Source organism: Sphaerodactylus townsendi, linkage group LG01 (assembly GCF_021028975.2).
Source record: "Sphaerodactylus townsendi isolate TG3544 linkage group LG01, MPM_Stown_v2.3, whole genome shotgun sequence".
In the NCBI taxonomy this organism is placed as follows: domain Eukaryota; kingdom Metazoa; phylum Chordata; class Lepidosauria; order Squamata; family Sphaerodactylidae; genus Sphaerodactylus; species Sphaerodactylus townsendi.
Genome location: NC_059425.1, coordinates 97335808 through 97352323, shown reverse-complemented (window position 1 = coordinate 97352323; position 16516 = coordinate 97335808). Strand labels below are relative to the sequence as shown.

Genomic DNA, 16516 nt, shown 5'->3' with positions numbered 1-16516 from the left:
GGACCGGCATCTGGAGAAACGAAGCCTCAGGTGGTGGTATGTAAACATCAAAAGCGAAAGAGAGTATTAGGCAGCTTATAAAAGGCAATGCGAGTGCTCTAATGTTTCATAGAAAAACTCTCAGAAGAATAAAAAAGGCAGAGTCAAAATACCAACCTCAGGGGACAATTAGGGGAGGAGCTTCAAAGCAATACCTAGACTTGCAGAACGAGGGAAGAAAGGGTGGCAAAGGGGAGGGGAGGATACGGTCCAAGCAGCTCACTATCTCCCATTCACTCCTGCTCCGACTGTAGCCTCCAGCCTTTATCTCTTTCTGTCTCTTCCTATCAGTTTGCAAATGAACGGGAGAGGCTGAAAACAGTTATGTTGCAGCAGAAACTGCTGCTTAAATGTGCTTTGCAAGCCCCTCAGAGTTCATCTCATCTACCAATCGAGGAGGTAAAGGATGACAACTGAATGGCTACTTCTGTATTAGGCAAGAAGGATATGTGTTCTCCTTTCCTGGCAAGCAAACGTGGCTGCCCTTTCAGCCTTGTTCACAAAAGACTGCTCATTGGTTGGCTGGCTGGCTTGCTAAGAAGATCCACTTTCTCCACCTCAGAGATTCAGTGTGAGTTCAGAGGGGCACCAGGCAAGGAGGAGAAGAGAACAGACACCATAAGCCAACAGGATTTTGAAACCTACATCAGTAGGCCTTGAGACCCACTTATAGGTCACAACTCATAGGTTGGGAAACACTGTCAAACTAGTCCCAAGTTAGTCACAACAAAAGCATCACAACAAAAGCATCACAGGCTACATATTACCATCAGTCTGGGTTAAATTTTTCCCAATTGAACTATTCTGTGTCAACAGCATATGCATGTGATTATCTACTCTTACACCTAAGGGTACGTTTCCAATATCAACCACAGTTGATAATTCAGAATCTATGCAATTATATTTTAAAAGTTGGTTATTAACTCAAATATATTTATAGTCCCACTATAGCAAGTGTACTTGAAAGAATGAAAGCTCAAGTAGACTTTCTCTAGTGTTAGGACTGAAATCTTCTCCAGTCCTCTGCCCACCTCTCCTGTGACAGAGAAGAGCACAGATTGTCCCTATAATTACTGTGAACTTCAGAGTCACTCCTCACATACTAAGACGTCTTGCTGATTCCAAATACCACAGTACGAAAGCCAGTTATTCCAAGGCTACCAAAGCCAATGGAAAAAGCTGTGCAGCTGTCAATGAACCAGTGTTACAACCCAATTCCCTTTTCAGATATTCAGAAAACAATCAGGAAAAGTTATATTTATCTTGCTGCATAATCAGCAGGTTTCTCCTTCCCACCTGACAACCTTCTCCTTGCTGACTTGTCAAGACCTTTTCAGCAGTGCTCTGTATTTATCAGAGAAGCATCATCAGCAATCGTTGCTGCTTTAGCGCCTGCCACTCCTCAGAGAAAGTGACTACAGTACATACGTGTGAGGGTTACAAGCTATCACAACCTGGTATGTAAATTCGGCCGTATCAAACTGTCACTTCCATGTACTTAAATTTAGCACCCCATAATTCCCACAAGGAACTATGGGAGCCTAGTTGTGTGCGAGTGTGTGTGTGTGTTTGTTTGTTTGTGTGTGTGTGGGGGGAGTAGTTGTAACATAGAACTGCTTGATTTTTCAACTACAGCAAAGGTCATTCTAAAGTTTTCTTACATTTGAAGCAGCTTTCTAAAAAACACACACAATAAAGATTTGATTTCTTTTAATACATGCTTCTCAAAAGTTTTTATATTCTCAAGGCTTCCAAGTTGTTGTCAAAAAATTAAGAGAAGCATTAGCATTTAGAGCGCTTGGTGCATATGTGTTTTCCCCATAATCTCTCTGCTTTCTCTCCCTAAGCAAAGTATTTTCTCCCGGACAGTTTCAGTAAACAAAGTGATCCTTTCTTCTCCAGTAGATGGTACTGAGACAGCGCATGGGGAGCAGTGTTGTGCTAATAGTACCAGAGAGCCATTTTTGTTTAATAAAAAAACTAATACAGTTTTTCTATGAGGCACTGCAAGATTTACATTCAGGAGAAGTTGTGTTTCCACAGCTTCTGCAGCCAAGAAAGTATCCTGACTGTCCTGTCTAGAAGTAAGTATTAAGATTAGACTCTCACATTGCAGTTCAAGATTTTTAGAGTTGTATGAAACATAACAGAACGTTCAGATAATCTGTGATTAGATACTGTTGTTTCTGCTGCTTTAAGTTTCTGTGTGCTTTAATTTTAAACCTGTTGAAACTTAGAAACTGAAGTAATGATAAGCATCAACAAGAGTGAGATAACAAATGGATGGTACCTCCCAGGAATGGGTCTGTTTTTTATCTGTCTTGTGGGCTGCAGAGTTGTGCACCTGCTCTGTGTGGCCACTACATCATCAGTGAAAGAAGCTCACAGCAGATGGCACATCTCCAATTCTGACAATATCACTCAAGGCAATGCTGGGGAGAGAGATATTAGAAAGGAGGGGACTCCCCCCCCACCCAACAATTACTGAAACAGTTTTTAACAAACCTATGACTAGCAGTAGTGACATCTGTCATGCAAAAGTGAGGCTTAAGAGCACATAAGAGGTGGTCTAAAGCCTTTTGAATACCAATTTCATGTTTCAAAATCAGTTGCCTCTGCAGCAATTTTTTTTAAAAAAGTTAATTCATCGGCTCATCTTTTTCATAGACAAAATTAGTGTCAGAATTGCTTCTGCTATCATGTAACATGTAATTTCATGTATCAGCTGGTAACTTTTGAACAACCTGCAGCTTGTCTAGACAGGAGGATATATGTTGTTTTGTCTGCCCATGTATGTCACCTTCTCCAGACTGGAAAGTGCCAAGGAGACTCTGCAGCCCTGCAAGACTTTTCCTCTTTATCCACCCACAGCTAAAAAAGAAATAAGTATTGAACCTCTGGATAAAATTTCTAGATTCCTGCAACAGAAGACACAGCATGAACTAAGGGAATTGAGGAGCTCTGAAAACTTAATTCATTTGCTTCTCTGTTTCCAGCATTATTGTTCAGAGAATCCACATACAGAAATACAAACAGAAGAATTCATTAATTACTGGATTCCTAACTGTACTGTTAGGCTTGTTAGCAACTGCGCATGTCTGTTCACAGAGAGATTACCTCATCTTTCATTAAGGTCTGCATGTTTAATCCCCAAGCAGGTCCAGAAGGGAGGGCTGAACACACCATTGAAGCCAGAGCAGCCTTGTGCTGACACAGGAACCCATCTCACTGGCGCATTTGCAAATGTGCTGGCAGCGGGGCGGGGGAGCGCAGAGCTTTCTAGCACCCGACCCCAGAAGCGGCAACGATTTCCCAACCCTGTCAGCACAGAGTGTGGTTGCGAGTGTTCTAGGGGCATTCCTGGGGAGTGGGGCCAATCTAAGTTGGCTTCCACCAGCCCATCAACCTAGGGGAATGAGACTTATGCCACCCAAAATGTAATGGAAAAATTCCTCTTGTCATTTCGGCATCCTCCTATGCTATCTGAATGCCCTTTGGAGGTGGTGATGAAAGCAGCTCTATCCCTAGCCACCTGAAACACTGGATTGGGTTCTTGATTACACATTCTGTTAATACTATTGTATTTCTATTATTGTCAGTACCCCTCCTGACAGCAAGCCTGATTATTGAGGCAAAAAAATGGGGCCATCCACAGAGAAGGGTGTTTAGGTACTCCCAGTGACGTAGGTATAGATTTTTTATTTTGGGGGGGGGGATTCAGGGCGTGGCTACACCTCCCCAAGATCCACCCTGGCCTCAGTGCTTATAAAAGCAGCTCTCCGAGGCCAGGGACGGCAGATTCCCCCGCCTCGCCCCCCTCACAAGCTGGGCACCCAGCCGGCAGCCCCTTTTGCCCTCCCCTCCAGGCAGAGGCGTAGCTAGGGAAAATGGAGCCCAGTGCAAAATCTGAGTTTTAGCACGACCCCATGGGCGGCCACTGTGATGCTGGAATCCACCACCAAACAGCATCACTTTCAATGGTGTTTCATCTAGGGGGCCCAGATTCTCCTTTTAAATCCACCTTAAAGGGAGAATCTGGGGTCCCCAGTTAAAACAACATTGAAAGTGATGCTGTTTTGGGGTGGATTATCCCCCACCCTGAAACAGCATTACTTGCAATGTTTAAACTGGGGACCTCAGATTCTACCTTTAAATCCATGCCGAAAGGGATGGATTTAAAAGGAGAATCTGGGGGAATTTGGGAGGCGCCTGCTGTCAGGGGTGCAATTGTTAAGCTAGCAGGACCAAATTTTCAGGGTATCTTTAGGAAACGCTCCTGATGATCCCACCCAGGTTTGGTGAAGTTTGATTAAGGGGGTCCAAAGTTATGGACCCTCAAAGGTGTAGCCCCCATCTCCTATTAGTTCCCATTGGAAACAATGGGGGATGGGGCACCCCCTTTGGGAGTCCATAACTTTGGACCCCCTGAACCAAACCTCACCAAACCTGGGTGGTATCATCAGGAGAGTCTCCCAACAAATCCCTGAAACTTTGGTGCTGTTAGCCTAAAAACTGTGCCCCCTTCAGGCCAAAAACTGAAAGAACACTAAAAATACAAAAACCCCACAAACGGGGGGGGTGGGGTGGCGCTTCAGACATGTAATGGGGGGGTTGAACCCGAGAACCCCCCCTTTACCTACGTCCTTGGGCACTCCCCAGGTAGACAAATACTATTTGTAATTTTTTTAAAAAAAGAAAATAGCCTGAGAAGAACTAAACAAATGACTGAGGCACAAAAAGTTGTCAGTTTAAAACAAAAACAGACCAGGGTATGAATCTGTGTGACAAATGACCGTTCATAGGAATGAAAGAATGAGGTGCGTATCCCCTCAACCACGCTCTCCAATACACCGCACGGAGAAAGAAAAAATCTTCCTACGTAGTCAGGTTCAGTACTAGAAGAACAGTTTCCTGCTCACATAGCCTGAAATCTCAGCAATCAGCACCACGGCATGCTAGACTGATGAAGGTTAGGCCTACCTGAGCAGGAAGCTACCTGTCCAGTCCCAGAGAGCAAGCAGACTTATGATATTGGAAGAGGGGAAGGTATTAAAGATGAACACTCACACATATATTGCATGTAGGAACTAGTGATTCGTAACATGGGACTATTGCACGTGAGTGTTAGGATTGGCAGCCAAGCACTGGCTAATGGCAGGAATTTGTGGGGTGAGGACACTCAAGTTGATGTCATGCTGTTACTTCCAACACAAATTTCGAAGTGAGGACAGTTCACTGGCACAACACTCTACAATTCCATCAAAACTCTATCACGCTGATGTCATGGTTAGATTTGCACTGTGATGGGCAGCTATCTGCTTCATGTGCTTTACTATAGAAGCAATATCTTAGCCCTATTAAAACTTTAGCATTACAAAGCCCACATCCATATCACTTACAGAACATGGCAATCCTTGTCTTGGAAAATGGTGGGGTAACAATCAATCATCAATCAAATAAATAAATGTGGACTGAATCTCACAAACTTTCCATTGGCTTGAGGAGGTGGGTGATTTTACCAAATGCCTTTCAATAATGTAGTCCACTTGCCATGGTGCAGTTTATTAATGAGGGTTGCAAGACACTCAGAAATTGGTTTTCTTTAGGATCCCAAAGCCTGGTGGGGGAAGGGTGGAAAAGATCTGCCTCTGCACATGGACAGCTCCTAGGAGCCAGTGCACTAGGATTGCCCAACTCTACAGCTTAACCCTCTGCTACAGTGTTCTTCAACCCTGGACACAAAACCCTCAGGTCACATTGTCCCATCATATGAATGTCTAGTTCCTGCTTTTCGGAGAGCAAAGGAACTATACCTCCAGCTTCTCTGCACCCACACTGAATCAGCAGGTCAGTGAGGAAAAGTCATTCAGCGATGCAGATGATTCCTTTTGTCTCATATTCAGCAGTACACACACACACAAAAACCACTCATTTGCTTTCTTCCTCTTCATCTGCCTGGTCTGCCACCCTTCACTCACATTTTCATGCATGCTCACAGCAGTCACAGCTCTTGCTCCTCCTTTTCCTGTCGTGGTACTTCCTGTAACGTGCTAGCCAACCAGTGAGTTTCACAATGGTGCCTGGGCATTAAAGATCGGTCCCAGGTATAAAAAGAAGACCATTGTTCTATGAGGTATACTGATGAATAGCAATTATAACTGTATGATTCCAAAATCTGAACTGAAGCAATCTGTATTATTTAAAAGAAAAGTATGCCATTACAACCCTTGAAGATTATGGCCATGGGAAGCTGCCAAATGAATTAGATGGACTTATTTAAGATGAAGGTAAAATGGGAACAACAAAATAGAATATTTTTAAGATTAGTGCTGTAAAATGAATGAATAGCTTAACAGTATTTATTATGCTATGATTTTTAATGACCATCCAACATTATTCTTAGGACAAAATAAATATTGTTTTATTCAACAGAATATTTACTTAATTCATTTTATTCTACCTTTCTCCCCAAAGGGGATCCAAAGTGGCATGCACCATTCTTTTCTTCCCCATTTTATTTTCACAACAACCCTGTGAGGTTAGGCTGAGCGTGTGTGTGACTGGTCACCCAATCAGCTTCTGCAGCATGCTGAACACACTCCCAAATCTTTATCAGTTGTTTTTACTTCAAATGACAGTACAATATTGGAGACAGCTAGAATGGATCAGGTAGCTAGAAGGACAGACAAAGCTCCTAGTCATCAGAAAAAATGACAGCTGTAAATGACCAGCAAGGAAGTTTGGATTTTGCTCTTTAAAAAAAAAAGTACTACAGCTTTATAAAACATAAATCAATCGAAGAACTACAAAAAAAGAAAAACCTGCACTGAAATATACAAAAATATAGCTCCATAGCATTAATATTTTTAGAGGAATAGGAGAAAAATGTTTACACTTCTAACCTATTTAAATTAACTTCAGGAACACTTTATAAGACTAGCTGTAGATACATCTGTTCCTTTAACTGCTTATTTTGCAGAACAGAATGAAGGTTTCTGCACTGGCCATTAAAGGGCAGAACTGCCCCGTTTTGCATTTCCTTCCCTTTTGGCATTATCCTAACCCTATGCCTGAATTCTACTTTTTTTGTCACCGTGTATTATCAACGGGCGGCTCCTTGCGCTCAGTCGCTCAAAAACACTGTTCCATTTGTAATCATTTCTGTTCAAGTGCCCTGTATACAGCTGCTCGATGCTTTTGTAGCCTTCTCATCTGCTGCAGGGTCACGTTCAGTCATTCATTCAGATAGCTTGCATTAAAAATCACAGCCTTCTTGTTTGCTAATTTCTTTTTCTTTTGCCCCTGCCATTCTCCCCCTCCCCGCCCTTCTCTCTCTCACACAGGCAGCTTCAGCCTTGGCTGGGGAGCGATCAGACGATTACACACGTTTACAACAACAGAAGAGAAAGAGGCAGACAAAAGGTGACAGCAAATCTCATCATGGCATCAGCTGCACTACAGTTCTTTGCTTTCATTTTAGCCTTGTTTGGTGTTTTTGGTGCAATCACGGCTGCCTTGTTGCCCAACTGGAAGGTGAATGCAGACGTGGGTTCAAACATCATCACGGCCATAACTCAGATGCAAGGGCTCTGGATGGACTGCACATGGTACAGCACTGGGATGTTCAGCTGCACACTGAAATACTCCATCCTCTCCCTCCCTGTTTACATCCAAGCAGCGCGGACCACCATGGTTTTGTCTTGCATCCTTTCGGCTTTTGGAATCTGCATCGCCACTGTTGGGATGAAGTGCACAAGGCTGGGAGGAGACAGGGACACCAAAAGCCACACGTCTTTTGCAGCAGGAGTTTTTTTCATCCTGGCAGGAATATTTGGGTTGATACCGACAGCATGGTACACGAGAGAGATCATTTCCAATTTTCTGGACCCAGCAGTCCCAGAAAGCAGTAAGCACGAACCAGGAGGAGCTGTTTACATTGGATTCATTTCAGCAGGACTTCTACTCACGGCAGGTGTGATCTTTGGCACTTCCTGTTTCAAAAAGCAGCAGGGGGCCTGGATTTACCCTAATAAGCCGCACCACCAGTTCCCTGGTGCCCAGCAAGAGAACAACACAGGCTACAACCTGAAGGATTATGTGTAAATATAGTTGGCAATATTCGCCAGGGTTCCTATACAGTCAAGTACAGATTTAAATACTGTACTTTAAGTTTTTAAAGTTCTGTTTTTGATAAAGGGTCGTAATTATATTTTGGCAAAGTGTATTGTTGTTACTCTGCACAAAAAAAGGATAGCAAACGTTTAAGTAACTGTAAGAACCCTTACTTTATTGCTGAAATTGGTTTATAGTTTAAATGTAACAGGAAAGAACAAACTGAAGAATACAATGTTAAATCTTCTAGCATGCAAAAGTTTGTTCACGTTTGTCATGTGCCATACTTAATTTCCTCAGGAGTCTCATTTTAACTATGGAACCAGCAAAACCTATTGTGCCTCAATGGGAAACCCTATGTACTATTTCCAAATGATAGCTACATCTGTCTTTCATTGTGAATTCCCAACTACCATGGTAACTAGATTTCTTCATTAAAAAAACTCTCATGCATTTGCATGTCAGGGCTGAAAAGCTGACACCGCCATTCAACAGTTGCCAAAACTGCCCCTGCCCCATCGCTCCCAACCTGCTGAGGGTGCCATTTTTTATTTTGACTTAATCCAACTGCTGCTAATTTAAGGCCCAAACATCAGGACAGGGAAGAGGATACATAAAGTGTTCAAAGCTGCAATGTTATATATTTCGGTCTATGTCTTGTCTTCTAAATGCTTTTCTCAAGATACTAAAACAACCAAGTTAAACAAATGTTTCTTATTGTCAATTAATTAGTCTGGCGTTATTTTCACCTGTAACATCATTTGGCTCCTTTAAAATATTATATGAATTTGAAAGCCACTCTTGGATCAGACCTCGGAGTTGCTGGCAGTCTGCCACACACAGCTCTTGTAGCAACTCCACTTGTAATTACTTTGCCAGCATGATTTACTTGGTTAACGCTCCTTGCATCTCGGAGCCTTTTTTCTAACATGCTAAAATGATTATTAGCCACTGTTGGGAACCTGTTTCTATTATGGGGAGAGGTCAAATTTGAATCTCTTGGTATAAAAGCAAAGGAACAGTACAAGGAGTCAGGGTGCATAACATCTCCATGTTACGTAAATACTATGAATGTATGCTTCACTAAAGAACAGAAAGTTAAATGAGAAGCAAAACAGCAGTAAATGGTAGATGGGGAAAGACATGAACATTCTATGTATCAGCTCTGCACGGGAGAGGTAAATAGCTCTTCAAAATCAAATATGAAACTTGTTTTAGAAATAAAGGAATTTATTGTACTGGCCTCTACATTTTCAAGCAGAAAAGTAAAAAATGGATGTATGACATTTCTTTGGCTACTATAGTACTTTATCCTGTATGGTAGTTATATTTGTTCTGTAAACATGCCAATATGTTTTCAAGTACCAACTTTTTTTAGGCAATACGTAGGAAGTGATATATTTATGTTATCTTAAGAATCTGTGTCCACTGTACGTGCAATGCAAACCTTAAGTATCTAAAATAAAAAAGTTTCAGAGGGTAGCTGTTTTGATCTGAAATGGAGCAGTTAGATTCAAGTATGGTAGCACCCCAGAGACCTCTCGTTGGCCTCTAAGGAGCTACTGGATTCAACTCTAAAATAAAAAGAAATTTCTTCAAAGAACAAGGACTAAAAAGGCTAGCCATAAAATGAGAAAATAGTCCAAAGTGGCATTCATGTTTTAACCAATGAGATTTAGGCCACAGACTGATTATGACCGTGGCGTAAGAAAATCCTTTACATTTCAGACTGCTATGGATTACAATCCACACAGGCCAGTCAATGTTTCCTCAAGAAAGAAAACCATAACGGAACAAGATACAGAGCAGGAAGCTGGTTGAACAGCTTATCCTGAGGTCTGCAGTCGCAATATTCCAAAGCAGTCTAAAATATTTCTGTGGGTTTTCTTCAGTGGTAGGATGAAGCAGATCCATTTATCATTCTCAAAACATGACTACTGTCTTCTTTGAATTTCAGCATTCTCTCCTTAGGCAACCTCCAAATTTATGAGGAAAACTGGTGAGAGGAAGGGGAGGGTCCACAGCAGCATCAAAACATACTTAAAAGGGCAAGTGAGAAAACTAGAGATGCCTATTATACATTGGACATCCTATTTGCTGAAATATTCAGTAGATAAAAAGATCGGAATATAAGGATATCATCTGGGACTGAAGACTCAATTCAATAATTTCAAAAGGCTCCATGCCAAGCTTGCATTAGCACAAATGACACACGCACAAGTATCACAGGTTCAAAAAAGCTGAACTCCTCCTCTGACAAAGGCCACAACGATACAGTGCAGGAAGAAAAACAACCAGCTATTACTGCCAACAAAGTCATGTCACAGCAAAAGAAACACCACATGCAGGGAGACAGAGAAGGAGAACAGTCATTAATACCAGTGAGTACCCTCCCTTCAGGCATGTATTACTGTTACAACATTCAAGCAGAAGGACGTTATCATCTAGTATCACAAAGAACATTACAAAAAGGACACACATCACAGACACAGCAGATAGCATCCCATATTCAAACATAAGTAACCACAAAATTCTGCAATCAGTACACCAGAGCTGGTGTGGTGTATGGTGCTGGACAACAATTTCAGTGATCCCCACTTTGCCATGAAGCTCACAGTGTGGTGATCTTGAGTCAGTCATGGTCTTTCTTGCTAATCATCTTCACAGGGTTTTAGTGAGGATAAAATGGGGAAGGCAGCAGGATGCCTCTCAGATCCTTGGGGAAAAGTGTGGATAAAAATGACATTGAAAGACAGCCACCACACAGCAGCAACCAACAAGGAGCAGCAGTGGCATAGTGGTTAAGAGCAGGTGTACTCTAATCTGGAGGAACCGAGTTTGATTCCCTGCTCTGCCGCCTGAGCTGTGGAGGCTTATCTGGGGAATTCAGATTAGCCTGTGCACTCCCACACACGCCAACTGGGTGACCTTGGGCTAGTCACAGCTCTTCTGAGCTCTCTCAGCCCCACTACCTCATCCTATAGGAGAAAAAGGGGGATATAAATCCAACTCCTCTTCCTCCTCCTCCTCCTTCAAAAGAGGAGCTTGCTGCTATACACTTTTCCACCAAGAGTGCAAGTACAACTGTGAATTCATCCGCCACTCCTTCCTGGACCTTATTTGTAGTGGAATGCTTTGCAGAGGTCCTAGTGCCCACCTAAGTCACCTTACACCAGGCATGCATAGGATTACAAACCCGGGCTGCTTAGAAAGCTCCAAACAAGGCAGGCATTTGTACAATCAGAGGCTGTAAGCCTCCTGGAAGCAGAACAAGATGCCAAAAGGGCTCCAGGCAAGTCTGAATAGATGGGCTGAGCCTCCCACTAGGCATGAAGTAGCTTCTTCCTTCCCAAGGCTCTAAGTGGGGCCTTCCTTCCCCTTGTAGAGACAGAGCAGCAGCCTGGGGTGTGAGGCTACCCTGCTTATCCTGGAGCCCCTCAGGCTTGAAGTATGGCCACACTCCTCCCTCCCTTTGCTCCCCCTCACCTTTTCCTCTCCCCGCCATCTACCTGCTGTCCATCTCGGCCTCCATCCAAGCCCCAGATTCTTTCCTCTCTGGAACCCACTTCTGTCCCACCTGGCATGCCCCCTTCTAAGCCCTGGAAGTTATAGTCCAAACAAGGCCATCTCTGGCCACGTGCAGAGTGCTCTTTGAGGCTTGCCACCTCTCATGTATCCAGCCTCACCAAGGTCCCTTCCGCACATGCAAAATAATGTGTTTTCAAACCACTTTCACAACTGTTTGCAAGTGGATTTTGCTATTCCACACAGCTTCAAAGAGCACTGAGTTTGAAAGTGCATTATTCTGCATGTGCAGAATGAGCCCAAGCCACCTATCGCCTCTGAAGCCACTCTGCTGGAGCCTGGCTGCCATGCCAGGCTTGCTGAGCCGCTTGGTGAACTTGCTCACTTTGGCCATGGTCGCCTTTGGGGGCTCCTACAAGGTACCCCACCATGCCACCTCATGTCTCCTACCTCCTGTGGGTAGAATTCTAGCCAAGTGCTGAGGGGAGAAGAATTGAGAGGGTCAGGACAAGCGAGGAGGGTGCGCCAAGGAGGCATGGGGAGCAGGCAATCGAAGAGGTCTCAGGGCGCAGGCAGCGGCAAGCCTCCCTGCGGTCCCCAAACCACTCCTAGCAGCAGCTGAAGGCACCAGAGTGAAGCAGGCACCTATTGGGACTTCCTGCTAATGGCAGGGAGGGAGCCAAATACCAGCCCTGCTCAGGGGGCACAACGGTACGGATGGGGGAGCTTGCAGGCAACGCAAGAAGGGCTGGTATGGAGAGGTTTCTTCAGCTTTGCCTCTCCCTTTCTCTGCTCTACATAAACCAGCACAGGGACTATTTTCTTCTATGGAAGAACACTACTTTCACTTCTGCCAAACCATGACTGACTGCACTTAGATCTTTTAGTGAAAAAGGGTATAGCCAAATACAAGGCAAGCCACAATGAAAAATCAAGCAGACAAGCACATGTCCAGCTTGTTCTCCTTTTCTACAGATAAAATGGAACTAAATGACAGATGTAGGACCATTTGTAGAGCCATAAAATTTTACCAAAGACAGTGTACAATTTTCCATTAATAGCAGAGAGGAAAATTGCAGATAATTCTAAGAGTCCTCAACCTTTTTGAGCCGGTGGATACCTCTGGAATTTTGACCCAGGGTGGTAGGCACAACCACAAAATGGCTGCCACAAGAGGCGGAGCCAACCACTGGCTACTGGCAAAGCAACTTTTTAAAAATCTATATAGCTGATCAGATAGCAAATGGCCAATCAGAAGCCAGGCTCTGCCCACTTTTTAAAAACACTTGGTGAGTGCCAGGAAAGGTTATGGTGAGTGATATGGTGCCCACTGGGGACCCGTGGCTAGGCAAAGGTTGCTACCTACTCTACAGTACTGAAAATGAGAAAAGGGAATATCAGCAAAGAAAATAATGGTTGTGCATTCATTAGTACTTGGATTACTCCATTAAATACAAAAAGCTTGTGGAATATTGCCAATCTGAATTAATCTTCATCCTCTCATGCTGACCCTGCCTCCCAAAAAAGACACCCACCAAGATAATGCAACACCTAACAATGTGCAATGAAATAATCAAATAAAATATGAGAAATCTGCCTTTGTTCTGTATCTCGGAACCATTATTCTGTTAGTAAATCTATTTCATTAAATGAAGAAAAGGCTCCATACCAGCATTCCAGAGTGAATCGATTACTTATATACTGCTTTTCTTCCCAGTTGCTCAAAATTGTGCCAGTGTGGCCTCTGCTCACTGCATCTTCATCAGCTTCTCTGACAGAGAGACAGCAAGCGAGCATCCAAGGGCCCAGTGAAGCTGAAATTGAAGCAGGAAGTTTCTACATCCAAAATCCTTCCTCAAGCTGGGCAGATCAATTTTGGGGTAACAGCTACAATATTTATCATTTGGAGAGCCCTTAGAAAAGCAACACTGCCACAGTACTAGGAATGACTGAGTCTGATAACTTTATGCCAGAAGCATACCAAAAAGTAAATATTCATAACATACAAATGTTGTGTTGAAATTCTAATTCAGAAGTAATTGGGAAGCAGTAATTGAGAAAAATACTTAACAATGAAAACAAACGTCCCTATTCTGATTAGGACACATTGTTTACTCTGTACCATTGAGAAAATTTCTAGTTTGCATTCTGTTATTTACTTCCACATCTGCCTCAACAAAGCTTGTTTCCCTCCAATGCTATCCGAGTATCAGTTTGTAGCAGCTGAGCTGGAACTGACTGGGCCAATTTAGATTTATAAAAATGACACAGATTCATTTTTTTTCCTGTTGCTGCCAAGCATAATCTTCCAAGTCTGCATTCCTACTATGCATTTCACAGATCTCTAAAATCTTTGCCTACAACTTGTGTCGAGGGTAATAGGCTACTAATCCATTTGCAAAAGCAGCTTTTCAGCTTACCTTCCCTCTCTAGGCTTTTGACATTTTACGACGCTCGAAGTGCCAGTCTGATCAACAATGTCTACAGTTCTAGGAAACTGTCGTTTTGTTTGCTTGGGAGAGTTTTCTTACATCACAGGACTTGCTAGACAAAGCCAGTCTATATACTCTGTTATAATAGAGGCCATAGACTGCAAATATTAGCAACAGCAATCCAAAGCTCATAGAAATCTGAACAAAACTACATTCCCAGTGACTTCTGAGATGGGGAGTCATTCCTCTGTCCAGAGGAAAGGAGAAAGAGCCTTGAAGAGAACAAATATTTTCTGGGGACAGAAACAGGATTTCCCTGTCCCTTGACTACCAAGTCCCATATTTTTAAGGAACAGCACAACTCATAACCACACTCCAAGAAGAGCCTTAAACACCAGGAGCAGTACTGTGGTCCAATGTCAGACTGGGACTAGAAGATGCCTCTTTGCAGCTGAAAGGTGGATTCCGCATGGGCCAAAAACAATGGTGTGAAAACAGTGTAAACCCTTTTACACTGTTTTCAACCATTTTACACCATTTTCACACCACTGTTTTTGGCCCTTGCTGAATCCGCCAAAGTCAAAATACCAGGGTTGAAAAGGGCAAGAGTCCAAAGCAGATGCTCAAACTACACCAAGAACTTAGTGAAGGAAAAACAGCTTTCTGGTGGATTTAACAGAGTAGCTCTCACTGTAGAACAATGCACTCACAGCATCAAGATTCTCATGAGGATTGAGGGGCATCCCCAAGCTCATGGGGAAGGGGGGAGAAGTTAGGCAAGCGGGATCCCAGAACCTCAGTTAACAGCATTATCTGCATCAGTACAGGCATCCAACAACTTGAAACTGTGGTACAGGTGCCCACAATATTACCACTTACAAAAATTAAATATTAATATTACCGCTTACAAAAATTTAATTTACTGATAGCATTAATGAAATAAGAATCTCTTCAGTATGTGGGGACACTGTATTCCAGTGGTGGCGAACCTTTGGCACTCCAGATGTTATGGACTACAATTCCCAATTCCCAATTGCTGATGGGAATTGTAGTCCATAACATCTGGAGTGCCAAAGGTTCGCCATCACGGCTGTATTCTAATTAAATTCATGAATGCATTTACTTTTAACATATGCTTTATGACCTGAGGTACGTACATGCAGAAAACAAATACCACCAGGTCTTACATGAAGCAACTATCACGATCCACATCAATCTTTCACTGTCTTGCACATCACTGCCTCCCATGGGAGTCTGGTTAGGGTTTTATCACCATCTGTTTTTCTTTTATTGTTATTGTGTAAGTTTTAAATGATACCATTTTGTGACAGTTTTGTTTTTTATTTGATTGTTGTGGTTTTATTGATGTTTGCCGCCCTGAGCCATGTGGGAAGGGGGGGGATATAAATTGAAAAAATAAATAAATAAAGTAATAAGGAAATAGATGGATTATGAAAAGATATTTTAACTTAATATTTTCCTTGTTCTTTTATTTATTTTCCCTCTAGAATCCAAGACTACCTCTCTCATAATTTTAAAATACAGCACAGCACAGTTCAGTTATTTTATTTTCATACAACAATAAATGTTACTTTAGTGTGGAATTTACTTCTTCAACTTTTTCTGGAGCTAAACTTAGGCCGTTTCCGCACGGCCACGATTGGGGTTGGGTCGGCGTACACGACGCCGACCCAACCCCCCTGGGACCGTTCGCCGTGGAGCGCCGTCGCCCGGCTGACTTGCTGTGTCTGTGGCTGTCCGGCACGTTGCCGAGGCCTGGGGACATGCCCCCCTGCCCTGCGCAAGTGCTCCAGCGTCGCAGGGCAGGGGGGCATGTCCCCAGGCCTTGGCGGCGCACTGGACAGCCACAGACACGGTAGGTGAAGGGCGAAAGGGGGGGGAGGGTGCCTTTGAGCCGCTGCCGTTCGCACGACAGCAGCTCGAAGCCGCTGTTTTCCAAAAACCTCGCTGGGGAAGCGAAATCGGAAAACGGTGGCTTCGCGCTGCTCGGGCCCTGTGCGAACGGCTCCCTGGGGACGGCGTTTTGCCGTCCCCAGGGCGCTGTATATGGCCCGTGCGGAAAGGGCCTTAAACAGTTGTGCACAACTTTAGTTCCAATGCATTCTGGTTAGAGAATTAAAGGAGCTCCGTGCCTAGCAGAATCAGACTCTGCATTCAAATTCTTATTCCATGATGGCATGTCTGAAGTGACAATATCTGGTTCTTATCATAAGAGTAACAATACACTCACCTCTGGCTTGGGAACAAAAGCTTGGCCAGGAATTGTAAAACAATTGTGGACTGTGCACAGATACTGAGACATAATAGAAAGTCTGCTACGCTGCCTGGATCCTGTACAAGCTGTCAGCCTCTGCAAAAGAAAACAGAAGAGCTTTTCAAAATGAATT

The 16516-nt window shown here is 43.4% G+C and overlaps 2 protein-coding genes across 9 annotated transcripts in view; one reads left to right on the top strand and one right to left on the bottom strand.

The window, feature by feature from the left end:
• TFB1M (transcription factor B1, mitochondrial) overlaps window positions 1-16516 on the bottom strand; it is a 45391-nt gene that overhangs the window by 11759 nt on the left and 17116 nt on the right. For all 7 annotated transcript variants that reach the window (XM_048488411.1, XM_048488428.1, XM_048488404.1 and 4 more), the window contains exon 6: window positions 16360-16479. In XM_048488411.1, coding sequence (XP_048344368.1) covers window positions 16360-16479 — 120 coding nt within the window. The remainder of the gene's footprint in view (window positions 1-16359; window positions 16480-16516) is intronic.
• Window positions 1401-9440, top strand: CLDN20 (claudin 20). 2 transcript variants are annotated; one of them, XM_048488450.1, is made up of 2 exons: window positions 1401-1496; window positions 7383-9440. In XM_048488450.1, the coding sequence occupies exon 2, from the start codon at window positions 7480-7482 to the stop codon at window positions 8140-8142; it is 663 nt and encodes a 220-aa protein (XP_048344407.1). In that variant the 5' UTR covers window positions 1401-1496; window positions 7383-7479; the 3' UTR covers window positions 8143-9440. The 2 variants fall into 2 exon arrangements, with proteins under 2 accessions (XP_048344407.1, XP_048344398.1); XM_048488441.1 differs by lacking the exon at window positions 1401-1496 and adding an exon at window positions 2014-2123.

Coding starts and splice junctions, on each gene's coding strand:
- CLDN20 (XM_048488450.1), top strand. CDS start 7,480: ATGGCATCAGCTGCACTACAGTTCTTTGCTTTCATTTTAGCCTTGTTT.